Source organism: Phoenix dactylifera, chromosome 8, assembly GCF_051530095.1.
Source record: "Phoenix dactylifera cultivar Ajwa chromosome 8, Ajwa_hap1_PhDact_Kaust_v1.1, whole genome shotgun sequence".
In the NCBI taxonomy this organism is placed as follows: Eukaryota; Viridiplantae; Streptophyta; class Magnoliopsida; order Arecales; family Arecaceae; genus Phoenix; species Phoenix dactylifera.
The window spans coordinates 17,420,269-17,446,730 of record NC_143197.1 but is presented as its reverse complement, the minus strand read 5'-3'; the positions used below and the strand labels follow the sequence as shown (position 1 = coordinate 17,446,730).

General features: G+C 36.7%; 1 protein-coding gene across 12 annotated transcripts; it reads left to right on the top strand.

Moving 5' to 3' along the window:
• Positions 1–25,752, top strand: LOC103720929 (tobamovirus multiplication protein 1-like). 12 transcript variants are annotated; one of them, XM_088702929.2, is made up of 12 exons: positions 7–626; positions 6,609–6,827; positions 11,858–11,950; positions 12,075–12,146; positions 14,093–14,165; positions 14,260–14,305; positions 14,398–14,461; positions 14,885–15,019; positions 15,596–15,649; positions 24,074–24,151; positions 24,235–24,331; positions 25,197–25,752. In XM_088702929.2, the coding sequence occupies exons 1-11, from the start codon at positions 486–488 to the stop codon at positions 24,325–24,327; spliced, it is 1,068 nt and encodes a 355-aa protein (XP_088559055.1). In that variant the 5' UTR covers positions 7–485; the 3' UTR covers positions 24,328–24,331; positions 25,197–25,752. The 12 variants fall into 12 exon arrangements, 10 of the variants coding, with proteins under 10 accessions (XP_088559056.1, XP_088559055.1, XP_088559059.1 ...); XR_015968039.2 differs by having other exon boundaries at positions 11–626; positions 24,235–24,682; XM_039118943.3 differs by lacking the exon at positions 25,197–25,752 and having other exon boundaries at positions 21–626; positions 6,609–6,699; positions 6,775–6,827; positions 24,235–24,673.
• Positions 25,753–26,462: the final 710 nt, after the last annotated feature.

Below are 26,462 nucleotides of genomic sequence, written 5' to 3'. Positions count from 1 at the left end.
GGGGATGGCATTCACTTTGGAAGCAGGAAAGGTACCGTGCATGTTTGTCTCCTCCTGAACTTTGTCGCCGTCCGCCGTCAATCGCTCCGCCCGGGCCAGGATTAGATCCGTTGGCTATCGGACATCTCAGCAGTGCAACGAAATCCCAATAGCAGATCGTCCATCAAGATGCGTGTCCACTGCAGTGCATTCCTTGCCCACTCCCCATGCAGCGCCAGGCCGCACCAGCGATGTGTCCGACAGGCACCGGGACAAATCCGGTCGCGATCGTCGAACGCCAGCGCCCAGTCAGCAGCCTCGCGCTCGCTTTCACCGTCCCACCGCCCGAAGAAGAGTAGGTAAAGAGTAATGATGGAAACATAGGGAAGAAAGGAAGGAAGACAAGACCGTTAGGTCACCCTCGGCGAAGAGGCTTCTCCTTCTATTTTCCTACCTTATTTGCTTTTCGCTCGTTGCACACAGGGGAGAGGAGAGAAGGGAGAGAGATGAGGGAATCGTTTTGGGTTCGGGAGGAGGCCTATGCGTTGAGGTCCTGGTGGGATGAGATTAATGAGTCGGACAAATGGCAGGATGTGATCTTCTACTTCCTCTGCGCCGCCTATGCCGTCGTCTCGGCCGTGGCTCTGGTTATTCCTCTGTCCTTTTCATCTATGGATGTTTTATGAGTTTAATTCTGTAGTATCTTTTTTTTTTCTTTTTTTTTTTTTTTACTGGAATGGCTTTATGTGTTGGAAACATTTGGAAAGGTTGTCTCTTTCTGTCATCAATTGGAGTTCTTTGGATTCCATCATTTAGTCTAAGGAGAATGAATACGTTGTCTTCAAATTCTGTTCTGCTGCATTATTTTCCTTGGAAACAATGAGTTTGTTGACATTGGTTGTCTTTTTCTTGCCCATGAATAATATGTTATTTTTAGAGTTGACTCGTATCTCTTGTTTGGACTTTGTTTTTTGATGTCATACTCTGCCATTGGTGAAGTGGCTTTGTGATATCAGTATTACTGGATTTTGCAGAGTTCCTTTTTTTTTTTTCCGTTCTGTCATAGGCTGGACTTCTTTTGCTTTATTCTTTTAGGTTTAGGAGGAAAAGCTTCTGTCATATTTTAGGTTCTGCTGTCGCATCTTCATTGAATGCAATGGATCTGTTGTAACTTGTGAGAATTCATCGACATATTCTTTATTCATGGACGCTGGTAGTATATATTCGTATAATATTATGTTTCTATATAATTTAATCACATCTCTTGGTTGTACTTAGTTTGGGGATTTGTATGTGACTGATTGAAAGAAAAAAAAAAGTGAGAAATTCATGTGGATTACGGCAAAAGAATGCTGATTATCCTGAAATATTAGTCAAGTCTTTAGAAAAATTATGGTGCGCAACTGTTTGAAAGAGAAACTGTGAGAAGCTTATATGGGATACCAAAAATTCTGCTGCTTATCATGAAATATTGGTTTGATTGTTTAGGAAATTTATTGTGTGATTGCTTGAAAGGGAAAGTGTGAGAAATTCATGTGGGATACAGTAATCTTGTTCCACTTATTCTAGAAATATTATATTGATGCTTTAAGAGGAAGCTTTGTCAGTTTGTGAGATTTTATAGGTCCAGATGTTTCTTTTTAATAAAAGTTTATAGAAAATCATTATATTAGAAAACATGAAACACTGGAAATGACAATACCGGCTTTTTATTAAGGGGATGAGAAAAAAGCGTATCCATTGGAAAGTCAATTGTATAAGAGAAGAAATAAGTAGATATCATAAACTTATAAAACCAAGTTATAAAAGTAAAGGGTAGAATGCAAAAAGCTTACCAACCTTTCTTGCTTCAAACTTCTCATCATGCCAGATGTGGATTAATGCTTTTAGTGCGGACCGGTCTTGCTAAGTGAGGTGAGGTCAGTTATGCAAGAAAGCTGTAATGTGTGCGAGATTGTGGGCATAGTTGCAGAAGTAAGTTCATGTTAAGTTTTAGATGTCAGGTGTTTGTTGCCTGTATAGAGTGACATGCCAAGAACTAACTACAATGGTTAGGCATGGGTTCCAAGCAGTCCTACTCCAAGATACAACAATTACTTTGTTGAATACTGCACTCAGGCGAGGAAGCTGATCCAATTGCTATGCATAGCAATCGCCTTGAAGAGATGAAATTGTTTATTGGATGGAAAAAATGTAGTCAAGCCAAAAATAGAAGGCTCAAGAGATGAAATAGTATTCTAGATGGAAAAATAGTATTGTAACTGGGAAAGCCTTCTCTCATACTCATAATGAGGATAGTTGAGATAAATAGCCATAACTATAATATCCATATTATCCACTCCCCTTTAAATCAAGAGGTCAATATGGGTGTGCTAGGCTAACATTAAAAGTCTCAATGGGATAAAAGAATGAGCTAGGATAAGTCAAATAAAGAAATTTAAAAATAATTAAAAATAATAAATATCATTAATAATGAAATTATTAAACAAGTTTTAACAATTCCCATCTTTTTTTTTGCAAAAGGAAATAATTGAGCAATGTTATATACCATGTTTTTGATGACGTGTCTTTTAGACTTGAACCTGCATCTGGCATTGACAAGCTTCCATCACATAGGTCTTAACTGACTTTTGTCTTGAGCTTGGAACTTACATGATACATAGTTTGAGCTATGTCTTAATGGTCATGCACATGTATCACAGTTTTCATAAGCACTATAGAGCATCACCTTGATTCCCATAGGCTATGAGCTCACAAAGGATGCCTTGCAACACACATTCTACCTTAAAACTATGGGCCTCAAACCAAGTTCCGCAATCTTAGTACCGGGTACCATTTCGATACCTTACTGGTTCGGTACAGTACGCATCATGTACCAAAATAGTAACCACTTTTCTCAATTTTATCTTGGTACGCCTCAGGTCGGTATGCTTTGATACGGGTTGATACGCACCTCAGTATGCCTCGATATAGGTTGGTATGCACCTCGGTATGCCCCAGTACAAGTCGATATGCACCTCAGTACGGAGTGATACGGGGCGGTAGAGGGCTTGTACTAATTCAAAATTGAGTTTCATACCAGTTTTCTCATGATACGGTACGGTATGCCCCGTACCGCTCGATGGATCTTGCCTCAAACTCATTCAAAGCTTAATCTCTTCCCTGAACCACAGCAATCGAGCACTAAAATCATGAGCATGGGTATATGGAATTAAACTCTAACTCAGTGTTCTTAGTACTAGCGGTACGGGGCTGTACGACAGACCTTGTCTCAAACTCATTCAAAGCTTAAGCTCTTTCCCTAACCACTGCAATCGAGCACTAAAATCATGGCCATGGGTATATGGAATTAAACTAACTCTATGTTCTTAGTACTCAATCATCAGCTTGTTTTATTCAGTGAAATTGTTTCTTGTGATCTCTAGTCAATAGGTTAGGTTGCTAGTTTTGGTGACTAAATGTGGGTCTTGATCTCATCCTCCTTACCATATCTTGGATTAGACTTTGCACTTTCCCTTTAGTAAGAGGAATTGTGATATTTTTAATAGATCTAATATAATTTAAAGCAGCAATACTATTTTCCTTTTGATCCTTAACACAATAATATTTTGATTCAACCCCCATTAACCTTACCTATATTTGCTTAATTATCGTAGTGCACTGATAAGGCTTGAATTGGCTTGGTCGATAATGGGAGATATGTTAATAGATTCTTAAGCCTTAACTCCACTTTTATAGCAAACTGAGTAATAAAATTTTGCGTAGCTGGTCTCCAAGAGACAACATTACAACTAAAGTGATTACATATCTACTTTTAGATATTCTATCATTTGACTTTGAGAGTGGTTAGCATCACTATGTTCTGTGGTGGTGTTTGGTTCTAGAAGAGGTGGGAGGGGGGATATCCCCCCCAAATGTGGGGATATTCTTGCCAAATGCCAAAAAGGGCATACCATGAGGAGTTATAAGTAGGTGCATGTGGTATAAGTCTATTTCACCAAAATAGTGGAATAGACAAATCATAGAACGGGCTTGCCCCTATTCCTTCAATTACTATTTGGCCCTTATCCACTCTATAAATACTCAAAAAAGTGAGAGGGCAATTTGGTCTTTGTGATAAAATCCAAACTATTGCAAAGTTCAATATGTATTGATGCACCCTATTCCCTCCACTTATTCCATATACTTATTCGTTCAAACAAACATCAAAATGGACCTATTCAACGAAATAGGCCTATCCCTTCAATAGTATAAGGGACACCCCTTCCAAATTCTATTCCACAACTAAACACATTGTTCAAGAACCTAGAGTCAGTAGTATAATGGAGACCATTATCATTAGACTCGAGTTTGGCCTTAATACTTTGTCTAGTGCACTTAATGGCTGGTTAGGCCTAGAAATATATTTACTTAATCTACAAGCTATATAAGCCAAGGTATGCCGTGCCAGTACCAGGCCCTATACCGATTGGCCGGTGGCACGGTTCGGTACACCCCCATGTTGGGCTCGTGTCGACACAACAGAGAGGGCAAGGGAGTGGGAGAGAGAAGGAAAAAAAAAAGAAGAGAGAGAGGAGGGAGGGAGGGTTGCTGGAGGGGCCCCGAAGGGCTAGAGCGGGGCCTCCATCCTTTGGACCCCTATTTCGTTCGAAACAGGGGTCTGTTGGGGCTTCTTTTTTGTTTTGAAAATTTTAAATAAAGTTAGCAAACTCCATTAAAATAAAAAAATGGCCCTGACAAATCCCTATTTTGAACGAAATGGAGGTTCGGAGGGCGAAGCCCCCACTCCGACCCTTCGGGGCCTCTTTGGCACCCTTTGCGGGCCTTCGGTGGCCTTCCCTCCCTCTTTCTCTCCCTTCCTGCCCTCCCCTCTCTCTTTTCCTCTCCCTCTCCCCCCTCCCCTAGTTTGCCGGGCGGTTCGGGACGGTTCCACATTTTTTGTTATAAGCAATATAATCTCAGTTTACTGTACCTAATGATTAAATCTTTTTAGCATTTTTTAACATCATGACATCGACTTAGCATCATGCCATTTTCATTTATGAATAATTTCATTTTAAAAATAACATTAGCTTCATCAAGATCTTTCATTTCAAAATCACTAGATAGGAAAGATTTTGTTTCATTTATTATATCTAGGTTAGTGCCACAAATCAGTATATCATCTACATGTAGACCAAGGATTACCCCCTCCTCACCATTAAATCTAGTGTATGTACATTTTTCTAAGTATATGGTAACAAAACTTTGAGGCAAGATTAGGTGGTCAAATACTGCCTTGTCATAGTTGATGATACATGAATTCCTAACTGTAAAGCACCTAGACATCTAATGAAGTGTCAATCATTTTCTCCTTTTGCTTTAATGTTACTAGTGCGTGAATGTAAGGCTTATTTAATAAAAGGAGTGCTATTGATTAGTTAGACTATGCTAGTTATCAGTATAAGATATATACATTGTTGTTCATTTATACAAAATGTACTGTATGGAAGTTTCCTATGTTGAGATTTTTGGTGATTAAAGCATTGAACACTTGGCAAACATGCAGAATTGGCGCCCACATTAAGTTGTCTAGGTTGCATGAGGGTCTTTCTGGTACCTTACAGTGTTGCTAATTTGGACTTCAGTTTGGATACCATTATCTATTTTGCAATCCACTTCATGTGATATTAAAGATAATCTCCAAAGTTTTAAATACCAATACCAAAACCAGTACTATTTTTTCATCGGAACCAAAACTGACAGCCTCCAAAAAATTGAAAACCTATTGATACTAACTGGTACACTAATGCCGGCATGCACTAGTATGCACCAGTACTAGTACAAATCGATACACTTGGAACGTATTAGTATAGCTGTTTTGGCATCTTAGCACCTGTTTCGGTGCTTGTTGTGCACTAGAATGGCACAGTACTGGTCATACCATCCAATTTTGGCATTTTCTTAAACCATGATAATCTTTAATAATCTTGTTTACCCCCCTCTTCATAAAATCAATCTCATTGAACTCATTGATGATCTGGAAATTTGCATCATCCTTTTCAGAAAAGGTCTTTTCTCTCCATACTAAAAGGGGGATTAGAGAATGAATAAACCGGTGATATAATCACATTGTAGCTTGTACGATTTCAGGAATATAATAAGAAGGTCAATGTTTAATCTAGCATAATGCACATGTAAAATCATTAAGTTTTGTGTTTAGTTTGAGTAATGTGTGGCATTTTATGAAGCATCTAGCAAACTTAAATGCCTTGATGTGTGTGAAGTATCATGTAACTAAGCAGTATAAAATATTACAATTGTGAATCCACATCATTTAGCGTAGGCTGTCTGGAATGATTTTTGCATCAACTAGCTTGAAGATCACCGTATTGATTTGTCAAAAAGTGAATGAAGAGTTATGATAGAATAACTTTTGAAAGGCTAGAAAAAGCTAGGAACTCTTGCAGCAACCAATATATACGATACGGATACTGATGATTCTTTACCATAGTTTATGTCTCTACTGTTGGATTCTCGCTTGTTAGCTTTGAGTGCTTATTTCTACATATTTGAAATGATATATTCTCTTGCAAGAAAATTTTTGTTTCTATTAAACTCAAAGATCAAATTATTATTATATTCTTCAGGTTCAACTAATCCGAATTCAGCTACGAGTCCCTGAATATGGATGGACAACTCAGAAGATCTTCCATTTTATGAATTTTGTTGTGAATGGAGGTGGCTTTGGCTTCTTGATTATTTATTTGTCTTTGTTTCATTTCATAATTACTGATTGTGGATTTTTGGATGCAGTACGTGCTGTTGTGTTTGGATTTCACACCGATATTTTTCTATTCAGACCAAGAGTAAGTTGTTTTAAGATAGTTTGATCTAGTAAAATTAGTCTAGATTGCTTAATTAGAATTTGGTTGGTGAGGTGCTCATCCACATGGACACATTGCCTTCGAATTATTTAGTAAAGCAAATGGAGTTGGCATCATCATGCTTGCTAGTTCTTTTTTTTTAAAAAAATAATTTTCCTTTTGTTGTGGATGAGAATGTAAATATATTAATTGATATACATAGTTGAGATGAAGGAGAAATTTTGTATAGTTTAACTTACTAAAAGAAACAAGTACCAGTTCCAATACATGTGTGGGAACTGGTACGAGCGCATGTTTTGGCCTATATCATTTGTGTGTTGGAAAGGTCTTGAAAACTTATATAAGGCTAAGGAATCCGAATAATTTCTAGCTAAGCTTTTCTAGAGAGATCTTGGCTTTTACAACATGGGTCCTTTCACATCCCTTATTTAATCTCTAGCATCCTCATCAAGTCAAGGATTCAAATCCAATCAAATTTAATCATAGACACCATAATTGGCCTAAAGTCAGCCTCAAAGGGCTTGTGCTGGGTTGTCCTCTAGTCCACATAGACCATGAACCTGGTTTGCTCTGATACCATTTACAACAACCCATGTTCTCATCCAAAAAGCTAGCTACTAGGTATTATTTCGGTTCTTTAGCCTTGTATATGTACCCAGGATCTATCCATTATAAAGCGAGTGAAATTAAACACATGCCTACGTGAGTCCACATGCAGGGCCAACAAACCCAAATAATAACTTTTGGTTAGCTTTTTTGAGTGACATTTTGAATTGCTATAAATAATATCCTAGTGAACCCAGTCCATAGCCCATGTATGGCTAGGGGGTATTGCAACATGGGCTCTTTTGGAGCTGATGACTGGCTGATCATGGTGTTTGTGATTGGATTTGACTGGATCTAGACTCTTAGCATGGAGAGGATGCAAGGGTTTAAATGGGGGAGTATGTGAGGACCTGCATTGGTTATGCATTGGGGAGATCTAACGTATTTATATAGATCTAAGAAATCAAAATTGAGAGCTTCTGTGGGCTTGTGTTTAGTCCTACATCGATTGTACCCTGGAAAGATCTTCGGTACTTATATGATGCTAAGAAGACTAAATCTTACCTTCTAGCTAAGGTACATCGTACCAGCCTAAATTGGGTAGTACGAGGCGTACCATACCGCACCGGTTCAGTTTCGACACTCTGTACGGGTGGCGTACTGACACTCGGCACGCCAAAAAATTTTTGTACCGAACCAACACTATGCTCGTGTGGCACCGGTAAGAGGTCTAGTATCGAGATGGCGAACCTTGCTTGTAGCAGCCTTTTTGGCGAGTTTCTGCCTTTTCTAGGTCGTTACAAATGATATTAGAGCAAACTAGGTCCATAGCCTATGTAGACTAGAGGACACTGCAACACAGATCCTTTTGGAGCTGATCGTGGCCGATTGTGGTATTTTTTATTAGGTTTGATTGAATTTTTTGGGCCCTTTGCTTGGGGAGGATGAGAAGGCTTAAATGGGAGAGTATGTGAGTGCTCATGCGAGCGGATGCTTATTCCCATATAGATTGTGCATTGGAGAGATCTTTAGTACTTATAAAAGGGCTATGAATCTAAATATTACCTTTTGGCTAGTCTTTTTGGTGAGATCTTGGGTTCTAATCTTCACTGCCTCCATTCAAGACACGATTGCATGGTTCGTTATATACTCCTATTTAAGCCTTGGCATTCTCATTTGGCTAGGCATCTAAATCTAATCAAAATCCAATCACAAACACTGGGCTTATCCTATGATCAGTCCAGATCTTGGGTACTTATTCAAGGCCAAGGAACTCAAAGTGAGAGCTTGTGCGGGCTTGTGTTTACTTCCATACGGTTTGTTCATTGGGGAGATCTTAGGTACTTATACAAGGGCAAGGAATCCAAATGTTACATTCCGGCTAGCTCTTTTGGGCAAGATACAGAGCAAACTAGGTCATAGCCAATGTGGATTAGGAGGCACTGCAGTACAAATCTTTTAGAGCTGGCCACATGTTGATCATGGTATTTGCTATTAAATGTGAATGGATTTGGACCTTTTGCTTGGTGAGGACATCAAAGCTCAAATAGGAGTATGTGAGAGCTTGTGCAAGTGTGAGGGTTAAGGAATCCAAATATTACCTTTTAAGTAGCCTTTTTGGATGAGGTCTTTGATCGTTACTATGGTGTTGGTATGCCTGATATGGTGTTGAGTTTGGCGTATCGAGACTTGATATGCCCCACATACCGACCCTCAATTCGGTAATACAGTATGGTATGTCGGCATGTAGTTGTATGCATTGGTATCGTGAACCTTGGTTGTTACAAATCACATACTATCCCAATTTAAGATACATGCTTGCATGGGTCTTTATATACTCCTCCATTTGAGCCGTAGCATCCTTGCTAGTCCAATCAAAATCTAATCACAAGCACCATGATTAGCTCAGTGGCTAGCCCCAAAGGAGCCTGTGCTGTAATGACCCCTAGTCTACATAGGCTATTGACTAGTTCCACTTTGATACCATTTATGAAAATCTAGGATCTTACATAAAAAGCTAGTTGGAAGGTATTATTTATGTTTCTTGGCCCTATATATTTATCTAAGATCTACCTTTTACATGATTGAGACTAACACATGTCCGCATGGGTCCGCATGTAAAACACGCTTCTGGGTTTTAATATCTTTATGGAATAGATTTATGAATAACTCCCCATCAACACTTTCTTACATAATCAATCTTTTATATGATTTTTTTATATTTAATATGTTTGCAATTTTGTGCAAGTTATAGCTTTAATCAATAATCACAGCTGAGAGAAAGCCATAAATTTTATGCAAGTAATTGAAGCATATCAAATTTTGTGCAAGTAACTGAAGCATATCTTTGTGATATCTTGATATGCTAGTATGCATTGACATGGACCAACTGATAGTCAAGCTATCTGGTATTGATGGGAGATCCCCATATTTTGAAAAGTCATGTTGCAAATGATACTATCTTATGCCATGGTAGCAGAACCAACCACTAGTTAAGTCCTTACATGGCTGAAGACTTATTATTAATTATTTTTATTTATTAAATTCTTTCTTGGTTAAAAATTAGCTTGTTAATTATAATAATATCTAAATTGTTTTTATTTATTTTAATTTTTATTAATTTATTTTATTGATAAATAATTTCGGTGCAGGATTCTTTTCTTAAAAATGGTTTATATTGAATTCAATCATTATGACTTTAGAAGCCTTAATGCATGATGTTCTATGATCATTGGAAAGACTCTTTTCAATCTTGCTATGATCATTGGAAATGACACTTTTCAATTTTATACTTAAATGAATCTTGTTCTTTATAAAATAAGAATACAATCATAAGGCTTATTTATGATGTCTAAAGCTTTGAGATCACCGCATTTGGGAGACTGTTACATCCAACAACAGATATTTACAACCTGTATTGCAAAGGTAACTGATTATCCTTTAGCTGAGACTGTTAGGAGAAAAAGATGAGGAGGCTGATTGACTTAACATGTGCATGATGATGTTGATTCATTTCTATACTAACCCTGCTGTCCTAAAGGAAATTCTGTGGAAATTTAGTTATTGCTAATAGAATATTTTTATCTGACATGTGCAATATCAAGTCAGGAGAATACATTTGCATGAACTTGGATGCGGAAGGGGAAAGGAAGATCCCTTAGAAACAAACAAACCCCACCCACTGACTGAACCCCACCCCCTCTTTCTGAGCACACATGCTATACTTATCGAACTCTACCACATCACACTCTAACCTAAGAAAAATAATGAGGCAATTGCTAATGTTATGTTAGATTTGTTTGCTTTCTGTGGCTTCTGTTGAAGTGAGCATCTCTTTTTCCAATATTAATGCACAAATTGAATATGTCTGATCCTCAAGTTCAACTTGGGTTGTAGAAATTTACAAGCTAAAATTTTTGAGCAATTTGATAAAGTTTTAGGGGATACTTCGAGATAGGAAAATAAATTTGCTGCTAATTTTTACCCTGTTATCATATTGCATGCATGGAAAAGAGGAATAGATAAACTCAGACATGCTAAAGAATAGGTTCAGCTTTTAATTGTGACTAGAATGTAGAATGTGCAGTGCACATTGCAATATAAAGAGGAAGTAGTTGAAGGATGGCTGAGATCTCATCTAATGTTAAAAGGAATGGAGGAGAGTCTATCTCGTTGCAAAGAGATGGCTGCAGCATGGGGCTGCAATTTTCTTTGGTTATATGAGAGTCATGGGGACCAAAAGACAAGGAGACCTCAACACTTTAGTTTTATAATGTATGTGCGGTGCACATGGCAACATAATAAAGGGGAGAGCATTTGATGGATGACTATGAGTGACTGATCCATCTAATATATAAGAGTGACTGAGGAGAGTTAGTGTGTTACAGCTTTGGAAAGAGGTCTCAGTGTGGGGCATGATTTCTAGGTCTTTGCTTTTCTGAGAACAGCATGTGAGCCATGGAAACATGGAGGCAAACGGAGAAAAATTTACTTGACAGTTGTAGTTATACTACAATCTATTTTTTTTTCCATGATCTTTTGGGGTGTATATGTACATCTAAATTTTTGATTTTAATCTTTTGTTTTCTATCAGGTTTATACAATTTATTTTCCATGATACAAAATTTGCATCTTATTTTAACACCAATAAGTTAAATTGTTTTTCCACTATATGTATAGGATGGAAAAATATTGATCTTAAAAATAGTCAAATGGTTATGTTGGCTAGCCATGCCTTGGTACTTTTTAAAATTAGTTTATTATCAATCCTCTGGTGATGTCCTTTAATTCTTTTAACTACTACAAATTTTTATGGATTCGAAATGTTCGCATGTGAATGGATCCTATAAAACAAATGTTTTACTCTTTTGTAAACTTTGTTTCATTGTTCAATTAACCTGCATTGTTGTTGAAATTTTCTTGCTGAAGTATATATTTGATTGGGAACTGATGCTTGCTGCAAACAGGTATGTACTCTTGTGTTATTGGACCTCCCTGGAATATTGTTTTTTTCTACATACACACTACTTGTACTATTTTGGGCTGAGATATATCATCAGGTAAGTTTGAAGCACAGTTCTGAATTCATATTAGTAATCAGGAGGTTAGTTAGTGATTATATGCAATCTGAAGACAGGTTCTTTTAGCATTCTAACCTTTAATGGAAAAATAATTTATTGTCAGGCAAGGAGTCTTCCGGCAGACAAGCTAAAATTCATATATATCTTCATTAATTGCGCGGTATATATCATTCAGGTATTTGTTTTGTCATTTCAGAATTGTTTTTACCAGTATGTGTGCAAATTTTTGGGATTAACTGACTGATTAGGCTTATGTGAAGGCATAAGCTTCACTAATCCAGTCATATGTGGTCTACTATTGGTTATTAGATGATATAGGCATCAAAGAAGGCTCTTATATAGACTAACTAGTGCTACAGCTTAATGTTTCATTCAATGAAATAGTTTCTTCTTCCTCAATCTTTGGATGGTACGGTATGCTGAACCATCCCAAATCTGGTAGTTCGGACTGTACTAAAACCAGATCCGTCAAGAACCAGGATGATTCGAGTGGTTGAGACGGCTCAGTCCCTTGAAAACCTCCCCAACCCCCTAATGTCCCCCGACCCTCCATTCTCTCTCTGTCTTCTCCCTCTCTCCCTATATCTCCCCCCTTCTGCCATGATCGGAGCTTCAAAGTTCTGCTACGTCTGTCATTGGTGGCTTGTTTGCTTGTCTTGCTCACTCAGTTACTCATCCCGCTCCTCTTTGATGTCGATCGATGCTGACTGATGCCGATCGATGCTGACCGATGCCCAAGTAAGCCCCTTGTCTCCCTCCCTCTCTCTCTCGCCCTCCCCTCCTCCTGTCTTCCTCCTTCTACTTCTCCTCTTCCCCTCCCTCTCCCTATTTCAGTATGCCTAGGCATGGAACGGTAGAAACCCGTATTGTACCAAACTTGTCGCCAGCTGGTATGAGTCCTGGTACTGGTGTGGCGGACCCTGTTGGAAGGAGAATATACTAGCAGATTTGCAGCTGAAAGAGAACTCTAATGGCAGGCTGGTTAAGTTAGCGAAGAGTCGTGATATTGCCGGCAGAAAGGATCCGTCCTATATAAATTAGATGTGGATGCTGGTAGCTAGAATTAGTCTAGCTACCTGCTAGACTAACATGATAAACCCCATACCAGGAGCTTGCTCAAAAGAGAAGGGTGTTATCATAACAAGGAAAATGTTACTTGTCTTTTACTGATAGGTTAGGGGAGGCAGAAAAGACTGAAGTCCAAATATACATTAACTCGGTTCCAAACAAATTATGATGAACGTGGAAAATGTACCAGTTTTCTAGATGAGATAGATTGTGAAAAGACAAAGCATTTCCAGGCACAGAATCCTGTTAAGAGCTTTTAGACAGACAATTTTATCAGATTTTTCTTTTAGAATGAAAGGGTATTAAAGGAGGGGGCATACTTAAGTTAGTAGATGCTAGTCTGAAGGGGGATTATAGAAGTATCTCCACGAATGCAACTCCAGTTCTCTGTTAAGTCATGTATGGAAACTGGAAAGTGTTGTGGAGCAGAGGTTTCTTTGTCAGAGTGGAGCATAGAGAGGTACAAAAGGGAAGAACTTGTGGCTGGTTCTGTACTAAGTTTCAACTATTTAAGGAAATACTAGTTGAAGGTCGTTAGTATCTTTCTCATTTAAAAATAATTATTGCTGGCCAGTGTATTAGCTAATATTTGACAGTGCTTGGAAATTGTCCTAAAATAATAATAAAATATTTACCTATGATAGGATCCATATGTTCGTAATGGCAGTTTAACTTTACTTCTGGAAATGGCTCTTACATTAATGCTAATCTTAAATTCATGATGGAACTTGATAGCTTCAATATGGTCATTGACTGCTTACATAACTGTCATTGCTGTCCAATCTTGGTGTCACTTTTAATCCTTTTATTGTCTCTATCATGATGTAACCGTACTCATGCTAGTTGAAATTTTGCCACATTTTATAAATTTATTTTATTCGTAGGATGACAACCAAGGACCTTTATATGCAACATATTAATAAATAAATTATGCACAGAAATGCAGCCAAGTTGATAGAATATTCCAAACCTGAATGAGTAAAACTAAAACTCATTATTAGTGAAACACTTTGCAATTTAAAATGGTGCTCACACTGATCACTTGTGGATCAGATCTGTATATGGATATATCTCTGGATAAATGACAATGAGGTTGTTGAGTCTATTGGAAAGATCTTTATGGCAGGTAACTTTTGATTTCATGCACAGTTGTACTGCTTAAAAGGTTCCTTATATAGTATTCATTGTTCATTTCACAATTGTGCCTTTTCCTTTTTCAGTTGTGTCTTTTGTAGCTGCACTTGGTTTCTTGATATATGGAGGAAGGTAAAGATTTTAGTAAGGTATTCATGTGGACCCGAACATCACTTGTCTTTGATGCAGGCATTTTTCATGGTAATGTTTGATTTTTGCCTCAGGCTGTTTGTCATGCTGAGGCGATTCCCAATAGAATCGAAGGGGCGACAAAAGAAACTGCACGAGGTCTGTGATTCTTTATGATTACTTACATATTAAATTGACTTGATCTCTTATAATGATGAAATAAACAACTACCATTATTCGTCTTCTTTATCACTGGAAGACAGTAGCTGTGCTTTTATACAGTTTGTTGTCTTGATATGCTCTAGAATATGGAAAATCAAATAAAAGACTGAAAAAGAATTAAGAGCAAGCAATTATTCACTTAATGCTTTACTCTTCCTAAAATAGTACCCCGAGTATGATTTGATTATATTTTTGCACAAAAATGAACTCACTGTTTGGCAACATTTGTTACAAGTTATATCTTGTCATAACCTCTCTCTTTTATTGGCCGCAGCAGGCTTTCACCAATTATGAAAGCACATGTTATGCACTCACCAGCTTTGACTGATTAAATGACCTGATAATGGTCCTGGTCAGCAGGTTGAGTGGATTATCAGTTTCTGTGGATTATCAGGATACAGGTCAGGCTTGGACTGGGCTGGCATTGGCCGTGATCCAGTGAAGATAACTTCAGATCTACAAGTCTGGCCCCAGCATGTACCAAGGCTTGATTTTGTATATCCCAAACTTGTCTTGAATGAGGACCTATTTTTGGTTTACTTATTTATGATTGATACCATTTCTTTTTCATTATTTCCTTTGTTCTTTTTCTTTTTCGATTTTTTAGGTAATTTACGCTGCTAGTTTGTTATTAACAATTTGCTATCATCATTAAATAGTTCCGTAGATATGGTATCAATTATATGATTGCGAATTTTCATTCTTATTATTCATCATCTGTTTCTTTTATTTCTCTGCCAAACAAATGAAATAATCTGTGAACTCTTATCAAATAGATATTGATATTGAGTATCATATATCATTAGTTTTGGAGTCAATTGGTTTTTATGTACGAAGTGATTATTCCTAAATATCATAAGGAGTGTATGCTTTTTCGATTGTTATAAAATTAAAAAAACATGGATTGGGCCAAAATGTGTAAGCATTGGTAATTATTTTTATCTAAATCATGACATTTCAGTTCTGTGAATCTGAAATAATTGCTTTCCAACTCTAGCATATATGAGTGACTGGAAAAAATATGTAGAAGCAAGGCCCTATGTGAAACTGGCATCTATGACTACTTTGCAGGTTGGATATGTTACAGCAATCTGTTTCACCTGCTTCCTTATAAGGTGCATTGTGGTAAGTATATTTTTCAGAATACATGAACATTTGCTTTCTTGTTTTGCTAGTATGAACTTTACAAAAGCATTGAGTTTCATTTCACGAGAATCAGGAAACAACAGTGAGGTGCATATTAGTTGCAGGATAAATGTTATGAGCTAATGTATTGTAGTATATTTCATATGAAAAGAATCTTTATTTTCTTTTTAAGTTAGTCCTATTTATTGTTGAGTCACTTTATTAATAGGAGGTAATCATGTCATATGTTACGCATTGTGCTATTCTTATTTTACTTAACATCAATTACAAAGACTTGAGAGTTTCTGATCACTAAAGAAGACTCGAGATCATTCTATTCTAAAAGACTGTTCAATTAGTTTATCCAACTTCGACATTGTAGGTGATGGAGATCCAACATCAAGTCATAATGTATTAGAGTGCTGCAGGACTAATGATTTTCTTATATTTAATTTTAGTTCTCTATTTGTTCTACTTTCCTTTTATTTCTTTTTTTTAGTTTTTATTCAAGAGTTGAGATAGAGGTTCTTAAAGCTTATTTGATAGCTTGATGGGCTCATTTGATATTGCAGTACTGTTCATGTGATATTGTTCATGCTACAATAAGCATGAACAATAACCACCAGAAACTAGATTGGTACTGTTAGTATGATAGACGTGTGCTAACCCAGCCCATTAGGGTGTGTTCTGGCCCAGCCCATTAGGGTTTTAGACACGCATGTTAGCAGTTTACATGCACAAATTAGCCGCACAAAACAACCATAAATTTGTAAAGTAAGAGCTATGCACATCTGTATAATAATTACCGTAAATAGCTTCTCATATTTAGAGAGATGTGATAGCTGGTAGGAGCACAAAATCAGGGATGTATCTTCTCATATTTAAAGAGATATGATGAACAAAATCAGGGATGTATCTTTCCATATTTAGAGAGATATGATAGCTGGTAGGAGCACAAAATTAGGGATGTATCTCTGTATAGTTTTCTATTTAATGAAAGGCACTCTCACATTGAGAGACATTTGGCAAAATTGACATGGTATCAGAGCCATTTGTGCTCTCTGAGTTTTCTAATTTTTTTAGCTTTCTTTGGTATTTAGTCCTAGATATCTAGGGCTCTTGGGTTTCAGCTTTCTCTGCAGCGTGTTTTCTGGATCTGCTGCAATATGTTTTCTAGTGCTCTTGGTCTTTCGGATTTTCTGGTTTTCTTGGTGCTGTGCTGTTTGAAAATCCTTATGTTATTCCTGTGCTGCTGTGTTGTGAATTGATGGCATTCTTTCACCATGTCAGCAAGCAATTCTGATGCTTTCAATGCCCAATTCATTGGTAAGAACTATTCTGCCTGGGAATTTTAGTTTCAAATATTTGTCACAGGGAAGGATTTGTGGGGTCATATAGATGGAAATGATCCGCCCCTACGGATCCTACGAAGTTGGCTCAATGGAAGGTCAAAGATGCTCGAGTGATGACCTGGATATTAGGGTAACTTCCTCCAATAAGTGCACTAGATCTCTTACTAATCACTCTGGAAATTGTGTAATTACTGAAGTGTGCTACAAAGTTCAGTAAGTAAACCCTTACCATGATCAAAAAATTTAAGTGTCTGCAGGAATACATGACTTCAACATAAAAAATGATCAAATTGTCAACGATAAGCTGGAGTCAAAATTCATTGAAATTATTTTGTTATGAAATTCCCAGAAGCAAAGTTTTCAATAAGAAAATAAGATGTCACAACAGGTTCAAACTGAAGTTTTGAAAAGTATCCAAATAACCTACACAAAATCACAAGTCAAATATATGTTCAAAGTCAAATGGGAAAACACAATTTGTATTTCAAAAGCTCTTGTATTTCATGTAATTTTCATATTTTCTTAGAAAGTTTCACTTATACCTTGAGGTCATATGAATACCGACTATAGACTAAGAGACAAAAAATCCTCTTCAATGAACTAGAAGAGGCCACATAAATGCTCACTAGGGAACAGGTAAACTGGATAAGACCATATAAAATCCTCAAGGTCCACATATACTGTCTGTCCAAGCATCCACCTATATCCTTATAAATAATTTGAATGAGTTTGATACACCAAGCTAGGGGTCCAATAAGTTTTTCATTTTTGTTATATTTCCAATCTATAAACTTTATAAATGCCTTACAAAATAGATATAATATGCGCCAATGAATGTATCTGATATAGGAGTTCAAAAGGAGATGGAATTTCAAGTTATAGTGCATATATACATGTGTTCCAAAATATTAATTTGAAATCTCATGAAAATTCAAAGTTTCCATATTAAATTCTAAATGTAGCTTCAAATTGATAAAGTACCAAATTTTTATAGAACGAACAAGGCAAAAGTCATTGCCACATCATAGGTCTTGAATCATGAAAAAAAAATGTGGAGCTGAAGCCAATTTTGGACAGTCCTAAAGCTTAAAAGAATTCCTAGGTTTGAAGTATATGAACTTCAAACCAAGTAGAAATTCAAAACATGAATACATTCTGAGCTTTAAAACCTGAAGTTTTTTGTAGTTTTATAAAACTCTTAGGTTTAGAATTGGCTATTCAAAAGAAGCAGCTCCAAAAACACGACTTAATTTGAGGCATGGAAAGGTTACATGGGAGGGAGATCATAGCTTTTTGGAAAAGATGATTTAGCTTAGGAATCCAAAATAATGTATAAAATTATATCAAATGGATTCAATAACCAAATTCTAAATCCATGGTCATGGAGATAGGTTTACTTATACAGGGAAATCATAGAAAAGGACCATATGGTTAATATTTCAAACCATACATAACTCGAGACTTAATTTATGGGACTTAAACACTAAGCAATCTTAAATTCTAAGACATGGTGAGAGTGACTTACCTAATCATGCAAAAACCAAATTCTTTTCTTCTCCTCCTAGCCAAACTAACCTTCCTCCCTCCCCCTTGGCTTCCCTCCTTGCCTTTATTTCTATGCAAGGTGGGGTGGTTCAGATTTATGTGGGGCCTACTTCACTATGTTGGTTCCCCACCACCTAAGTGGGTCCTTCACAAATGACACCACGAGGTCAATTGCCTATGTAGGTCGGTTGCCTAAGAAAGCTAATTTTCTTAGGTTATATAACTGGGTGTTAGGGTAAGTCAATCAAGCTTAAGCCTTCAATAAATAGACTATTAAACAAGAAATATGTCCATAGTTAACAAATAGAAGAAGACTTACTTACATGTAACCCCATTTTAGTAAATGTCCTCACCTTCCTTTTATTTTCATTTCCATAAATAAGGAAGGAAGTATCCCCTATTTGAATTCAATAAAAGTAAGATTCTATTTCTTCAAGAATAAAAAGCTGATTACCTAACTTTATTTTAAAATCTCAATTTTTGGCTCCAATTCGGAATTTCAACTTCCAAATGCTAAGGTATTTCTCAGATGTTTTCATAAGTCCTATTGTACCTAAATAGGACTAAAATCTAAAAGTCCAGTTAGAAGAGCCTTGTAAGTTAGTCTTCAAAACATATCACCTAATGTGGTACTTGAAAGCACTTTGAACATTCCACAAACTGTACATTCTCGAATCCATTCATCGAAGATTTAAACATCAGACTTGTGTGTCTACCTTGTTTTAGTATTGAGCCTAGCCTTTAACAATGAGAAATATCTTAATCAATTTAGCCAATGAATGAAATTACTCCTAATTAGCTTAATAGAAGCAATGTATAAGGAACCAATGATTTATTATGTACCACTTGGCTCATAAAAGTTGACCCTGGTGTGGTACTGGGGCATCATGATTCAAGCCGGGCTACATGAACCATAGTTGAGCTACTCAAAACAACCCAAGATTTGTAGTTCGGGGGTGGATCAAGGTGAATTCACCTTTCAGCCACTCCAAGCCAGGCCAATGCTTTTGTGGTGGGCTAGCTTGAGAATTGCCTATTTGTAACACCATATCTCACACCCCGAACCTAACACCCAAGTCCAAAATGCGACACGGTCGCACACTCCCTAAGGCAGAGCCCTAGAGAATATGCTAGGCTTGAGATGAATAAAATTCACATAATACCAACAATTATAATTAAATCATTCTAGTAACATTAAATCATTAACTAGGTCAATTACAGATTTTTTTATGTCCATCAGTATCAGCAAAATAAGAAAAATAACTAACTGATGACTAGCTATACGAACTTCACGTCCCTTCCATTTGTAACTATGCCTCCTGTGACTCTAGAAAAAAGTAAGAAGAGTATGAGCTTTTCCAGCCCAGTAAGAATCCCAAATCGCTGCACCATAAGTAATGAAAAAATAATCAATTAACAATACCAGATAAATGTATATCGTATTAATACTCAAAAAGCTCATAAATAACATGCACTTAAGTTCTCATTATCTTTTTTTCAAAGGAGCATAATATATATATATATATATATATATATATATATATTCAAATATAACCAATTATTCAACAACAGTTTTTTATGTCATGTAATCAGTTTCTCATTAACTTGATTTCTAGGTTTCTCATTGATTAACTTTCGGCTTTGGACTAACCTATCATGGGATAGCCTCCATGGGCTTACATGTGGAATCTTTATAGGGCTATGGACTGACACATAGGGATAGCCTCTACGAGCTTATGCGTGGGATAGCCTCTATGGGCTTACGCATAGAATTTTTATAGCACCATAGGCTGACACATGGGGATAGCCTCCATGAGCTTGTGGGTGGAATAGCCTCCACGGGCTTATGCATGGAATCTTTATAGTGCCATTGGCTGACACATGGGGATAGCCACCATGGGTTTACATGTGGGATTTTGCAGTCTCGAATTGGGTTATGATTTTGGTTAGTCCAAAGTCGGAAGTTAATCAACGAGAAACTTGAAAATCAAGTTAATAAGAAATGGATGACATAATATAAGAATCTATTGTTGAACAATTGGTTATATTTGAATATATATATATATATATGCTTATTTGAAAAGATAATGAGAACTTAGGTGCATATTATTTATGAGCTTTCTGAGTATTGATACGATATTCATTTATCTAGTATTGTTAATTGATTATTTTCTTGTTACTTATGGTATAGTGGTTTAGAATTCTTACTGGGCTGGAAAAGCTCATACTCTTCTTACTTTTTTTTTCGAGTCACAGGAGGCATAGTTAGAATGGGAGGAACATGGAGTTCATACAGCTAGTCATCAATTAGTTATTTCCCTTATTTTATTAATACCGATGGACATCGAAAAATCTATAATTAAACTAGTTGATAATTTAATATTAGTGGAATGATTTAATTATAATTGTTAGCATTGTGTGAATTTTGTTCATCTCAAGTCTAGCATATTTTCTAGGTCTAAGGCTCTGTCTTAGGGAGTGTGTGGCCGTGTCGCGTTCTAGACTCGGGTGTTGGGTTCGGGGCATGATAGAAGTGGTATTAGAGCTTAAGGTTATGATCTCTAGGGGCATGGCAGATATGGTATCAGAGCTTAAGTTTAAGATCATTGGGAATTGTGACAGAGTGGTATCCGAGCATAGGTTTAAATATCACTAGGGATTGTGATAGAAATGTATCAAATCTTGAGGTTATGATCACTTGGGACATGACGAAAGTAGCAGAAATAGATTCAGTGCTTAGGTGTAAGATCACTATGCATTTTGATAAAATGTATGTATTGGGTTTGGTTTACGATGAGTACAAAAAGACTGGATGATTTGTCTCTAATCATGATAAGAGAGGTTTGACCTAAGATAAGTGTAGGAAGGTTAACCATGGCATGTCAGTTATACCATGTTTAGATGTTGTTTGAATGACCTAGAAGTTCAAACTTGATTTGGGTGTAGATGTGATTGCACTTTTAGTTTTGCTGCTAATTATTAGAGTGGAGTTTGTGCATGGATTTGTCATAGTATTGGAGTGAGCTAAGAAAGATTTTTCATGATATTAGAAAGGAATGTCCTTCAAGGTTAAATCTATATGTGGATTATATTTGGAATTGTTATGTTTGGATACTACAAATAGGTGTATTTCTATTGGTGGATTTAATTTTTAAGGCCATAGAGTATTCAAATTGGTGGAGAATTCTAGTAAATTGATTTCTTATATTTGGATCGGGCTACTAGATTTTTTTCATAATTATTGGAGGCTATTGGATGTGTTGAATTAAACTCAAGTCTAGGTTTATGATTTGAGCATGGATCTTTTGTTATTGTTGATGAAGTCACTAGTAAAATATCATATTGGGTAGAGGTGCTTACATGAGTTATCAAATATAGTATTGCTGATAAATAATAAGAATCTTGGTGAAGAAAGAATTGGAGATTAATAGAGTTAATTCTACTCATAGTGATATTGGCTTAGAAATTTCTAACCCATTGAGTTTGGAGTAAATCCTTTTGGAAGGAAGATCAATGTAGATTGTCATCAAAATGCTGAGAGAATCCAAGGTTAATTCACTTTAAATTAAACCTAGATATTTTGGATTCTAAAAAGGTTGTGGAGATCATTCAGTGATCTTAAACTTGACTAATGGCTTGAGGGTTAGTTATGGTAAGTACACTCTATATAAATTGAGAACAAGAAGATTTAGAGGTTCTGCTATGGTTCTACTGAAAAGAAAATAAAATTTTAATTTTTTAGTCCCAATGCAAAATGATATTTTGGTCAGAAATTATTTAGTGGCCTTATAGTGTTTTTGGGTTAGATCAGAGTGCACAGCGGAAGTATGGCGGTCTGCTTTATTTTAAAACTGGTTAGGGACATTAATTCTTTGATCCGAAAGATATTATGATAGAAGACCTAAGTTAGGAAAGGAGAATACGTGATTCTTTGGCTACTGAAGGTAGCTATGCAATTTTCACCAGTGGGTCCTATTTTTGGTCATTTCAATTTTAACGTTAATCGATTGATGGTTCCATGGTCAAGCTTGGACATGAAATATTTTAACATAGATCCCCTACTCCTAGCTTTGACATTGTTAAGGGGTTTGAGGATTTCCTAGAATAAAAGTCTAATTATTAAATCATGGGCGAAGTTAAGAAAAGAAAGAGGATTATAGATTATGAAGAGCATTTGATGCTAATGCTTTTTCTTATTTCTGTTAAGCCAATTATAATCTTTGTGTGGAATTAATCAAGAGCAATTAATTTCTTGGGCCGAAAAAATATATCATGGCATTTAAATCCAAGGTTGGAAGGTTGGTGTTTTTTTGAAAGAGATCAAGAGAACCTGCTATGAAGTATAGATGAAAGGATCAAGTTTTAAGATGCTATGATTTTTTATGTCATAATTATTATATCAAAATTTTGTGAGCAGGCACTCTAAGAGGAAGACTATTGGAGAGCTCAAGGATGAAATAATAGTCGAGTATTTTCAAATTTTGAGCCTTAAGTAAGTTAATTTCAAGAACGAAATTATTTTAAGGGGGGGAAGAATGTAATAGCCCAAATTTTTTTGGGCTCGTGGGCCGGCCTGGAGTGCCTCGTCGGACTGAGGCAGAAATCCTTGATTTGCCAATGTTCTATGAGCCCTCAAACTCCCTTTTTCCTCGTTGGAGTCGGGGAGGAAGAAGACTCCGATAAGGAGTCTTCCTCCACGCTCTCACCACGTGCCACGCATGCAGAAAGGCTAGGCCTGGCCACTCCGAGACAGCCCACGAGCCCAAAAAAATCTAGGCTATTACACCATAGTAGAAGGTTGAAGAATTCTACAATCTTTTAAGAGATTAGACGGTCAATTACTTGCATGCTCAATTGCTGATTAATTAAACTTAAGATACCGTAGGACCCCATAAAATTCAACTTTTTTTGACACTAACTGTTCCTTGTTTCCTTCAGTGTAGTTGCTACGGTGACTAAATTTTGAAAATAAAGAAACCTGCCTTCGTCTTCTTTACCCAAAACTTAGTTGTAGCATTGTGGAACCAAGATCATATCTGGTAAACAGATGTTCACCTGTATACAAGATCACTCTTGTATATAAGCTTGGAAGGATCTACCAAAAAAAGAAAACAAAAGAATGTCAGTGTAAATCTTCACCAGCTGGTGAAGACTGGATTCTTCATGATTGCTGCTAGTCTTTTTACGTCTTTTTCAGGGTTAAATTTCGTTGTTCAAGTAATGGGAGATTACCTAAAAGCAAATAAATCTGATGAATCTGGTAGCATATTTAGTTCATTCAGATTTCTTCACTTCAAATATTCCATTATGGTTGACTTGCAGCATAGATTGTAAGGCCAACAACTGCTAGATGTTTTCGTTTCAAATTAGATTCAAGGGAAGACACCTAGAGATTACCCAGAAAAGGCAAAAAAATGCTACAGCTATACAAAATGATTGCATCAAAGGGTTCTGTAAAGCTGTTCTCCTATTGTTTTCTAGCTCACTAATTGATCACTTTTTGCATTGTATTTGTTCTTGATTGCAGGTTGGATTATCTGCATTTGATTCCAGTGAATCTCTAGATGTTTTGGATCACCCAATTTTGAATTTCTTCTATTATATGGTAAATTACATACATAGTCTGTAGGATTCTTAGATGATGGCTAAGCGTTTTCTGAGTACTAAACCTTTAATTGTATAAATCAGCTGACCGAGATTCTTCCTTCGGGTCTTGTTCTGTACATACTGCGCAAGCTCCCTCCAAAAAGAATCTCAGCGCAATATCATCCTATCCGCTAAGAAGGTGTTAGTATCCCTACCGGATGTTTTTTTCTTGAATATTTCATGGCTTACTCCAAAATGTGCTGGAGGCCCTTTGTTTCTACTTATTCGAGGCTCATGATGAAAAATATGTTTGGTGTATAAGCACCTTCAATTACTTACCGCCGCATTGAGGTTGTGTTCTGTATTATTCAGATGCCTTAGCTGCTTTCAAAGAGGTAGTCAGTAGTGATCATGCATATTGCATAGAAGTTGTCTTCTTTTCAAATCTTCATTCAAGGGTGTAGTGTATCTGGGGCTTGAAGTTTGTCAGCTACATACTATCAGTGCATAAATGAAGTCAATGAAGTTCAACAGCTAAAAAGAATTTCCCGTAAGAATGCCTGATAAGTATTATTATAGGTTCTGTTTTTTTATTTATTAATACAGATCTGGTTCTTGTTATCAGCCTTGTTTTATTTATAACTAATTTTAACTTGTATCGTAGTAATATAGTCTTATTGTTCTCTGATAAATTAGTGGGTTTTCCCGCACATTTCAATAAAAAAATACAGTCATATTGAGCCTGATAGAAATAGGCAATATAGATACAATTGTGAAAAAACAGGTTTAACAATTTCAATTACTCTCACAGTCCTGGTTCCTGGAGAAACAAAGTTATGATGGGGTTAATCTTCAGCATGAACTGCTCTTTATTGTCAATAAATTTGTGAAAATGAGCTGGTGGATTACTTTTAAAGAAAATTAGAAACCCGTCCCTCCCAACCCAACACGCGCACGATGAAACACCTTGACTTTGTTTTGCTTGCAGAAAATGAAATAATTTGTCTTGTACTAACCATGCAACAAAGTTTTTTGAGCATTCTATAATTTGCTATCACTTGCAGGCAGATATTGTATCAGAAATGCTTGACCCACATCATGTAGGAGAGAAAAAAAAAAACTTCGCATCCTGCGGCTAGAGCTGCAGGAGGTGATCATGCCATTTGCAGATCATCTGTGCCTGGCCTTGCATGCTGAATCAGAGCCTCCATGAGCCCCGGTCGATGCAGTGTGCAGGGTCCGGCATGAGCACAGGGCAAATGCAGGGAGAGAGGATCTGGATTCATTGGTGGCCGCATGAGCTGTTAACGTCGGAATCCTCACCATGCAGTCTCTGAATCTTCTAACAACCTTTAAGCCATCAACAATGGAATCTGCGAAGCTGCTGAAAAATTTGAAACCATCTGCAGCTTTGCGAGTGCCATGATTGTGATTGGGTATCCCTGCAGAAATGTGGCATTGGCCAAGGACCTGTAGAACATTTGGCAATCATGATATCATGGTGAAGAAAACTGTGTCAATGAGATCTCTGTTAAAATCTGGGTATCTTCCATTATGGGTCTGACTGGTGTTTATATCAATCTCTCCTGAAAAGTAACGTGAAACTCTGATTTCTAACCATGAAGCTGGCCAACAAATCTCTCGTTTTCTAATACACCTTTCTGATCCTACTAAAACGTGATATAATGCACCAAACAACTACTGCTACTAATATAAAATTCTCTCGTCAGCTTCAAGCCCTTTTATCAGAAACACAAATCACCAGCAGGTATCTAAGAGCATCTAAGTACTAAACTTTTTTTTACTTTTTGGATTTGTTCACATGTTAAAACATGCAAACTTAAGTGAGTAATACGATTAGCACATGCCTAATGGTGGCATCTATAATTGCAAGTGAATTGTATTGACGAGCTGCCCGTGTAGAAACAATCCAAAATTAAACCAATCCAACCAGAACCCAATGTTATTTGGATTAAGCTCACCAAAAACATGACCTACTTCTGGTAAGCATTAGATTTGAATCTTTAAATTTATAATCAAAACCCAACTAACTGAATCGATTCAAAAATAGTATACTATATATTTCAAAACCCTTTTGGAATATAAGAAATTAGTTTTCTTTTAGATTAGTTTTCTTTTTATGAATATAAGAAATTATTTTTTTTTGGTGAAGGCCCGGTCCAAACCTGATCCACTTGATCAGCCCGACCCATTGCTGGCTTGCACATGATTTAGGCCGCAAGTCCATGTGAGCAATGGTTCACATGGCCGTGCACCCTTCCATGTTTGAGTTGGTTTTTCCTCTATATAAACACCTCCCCACCCTTCTA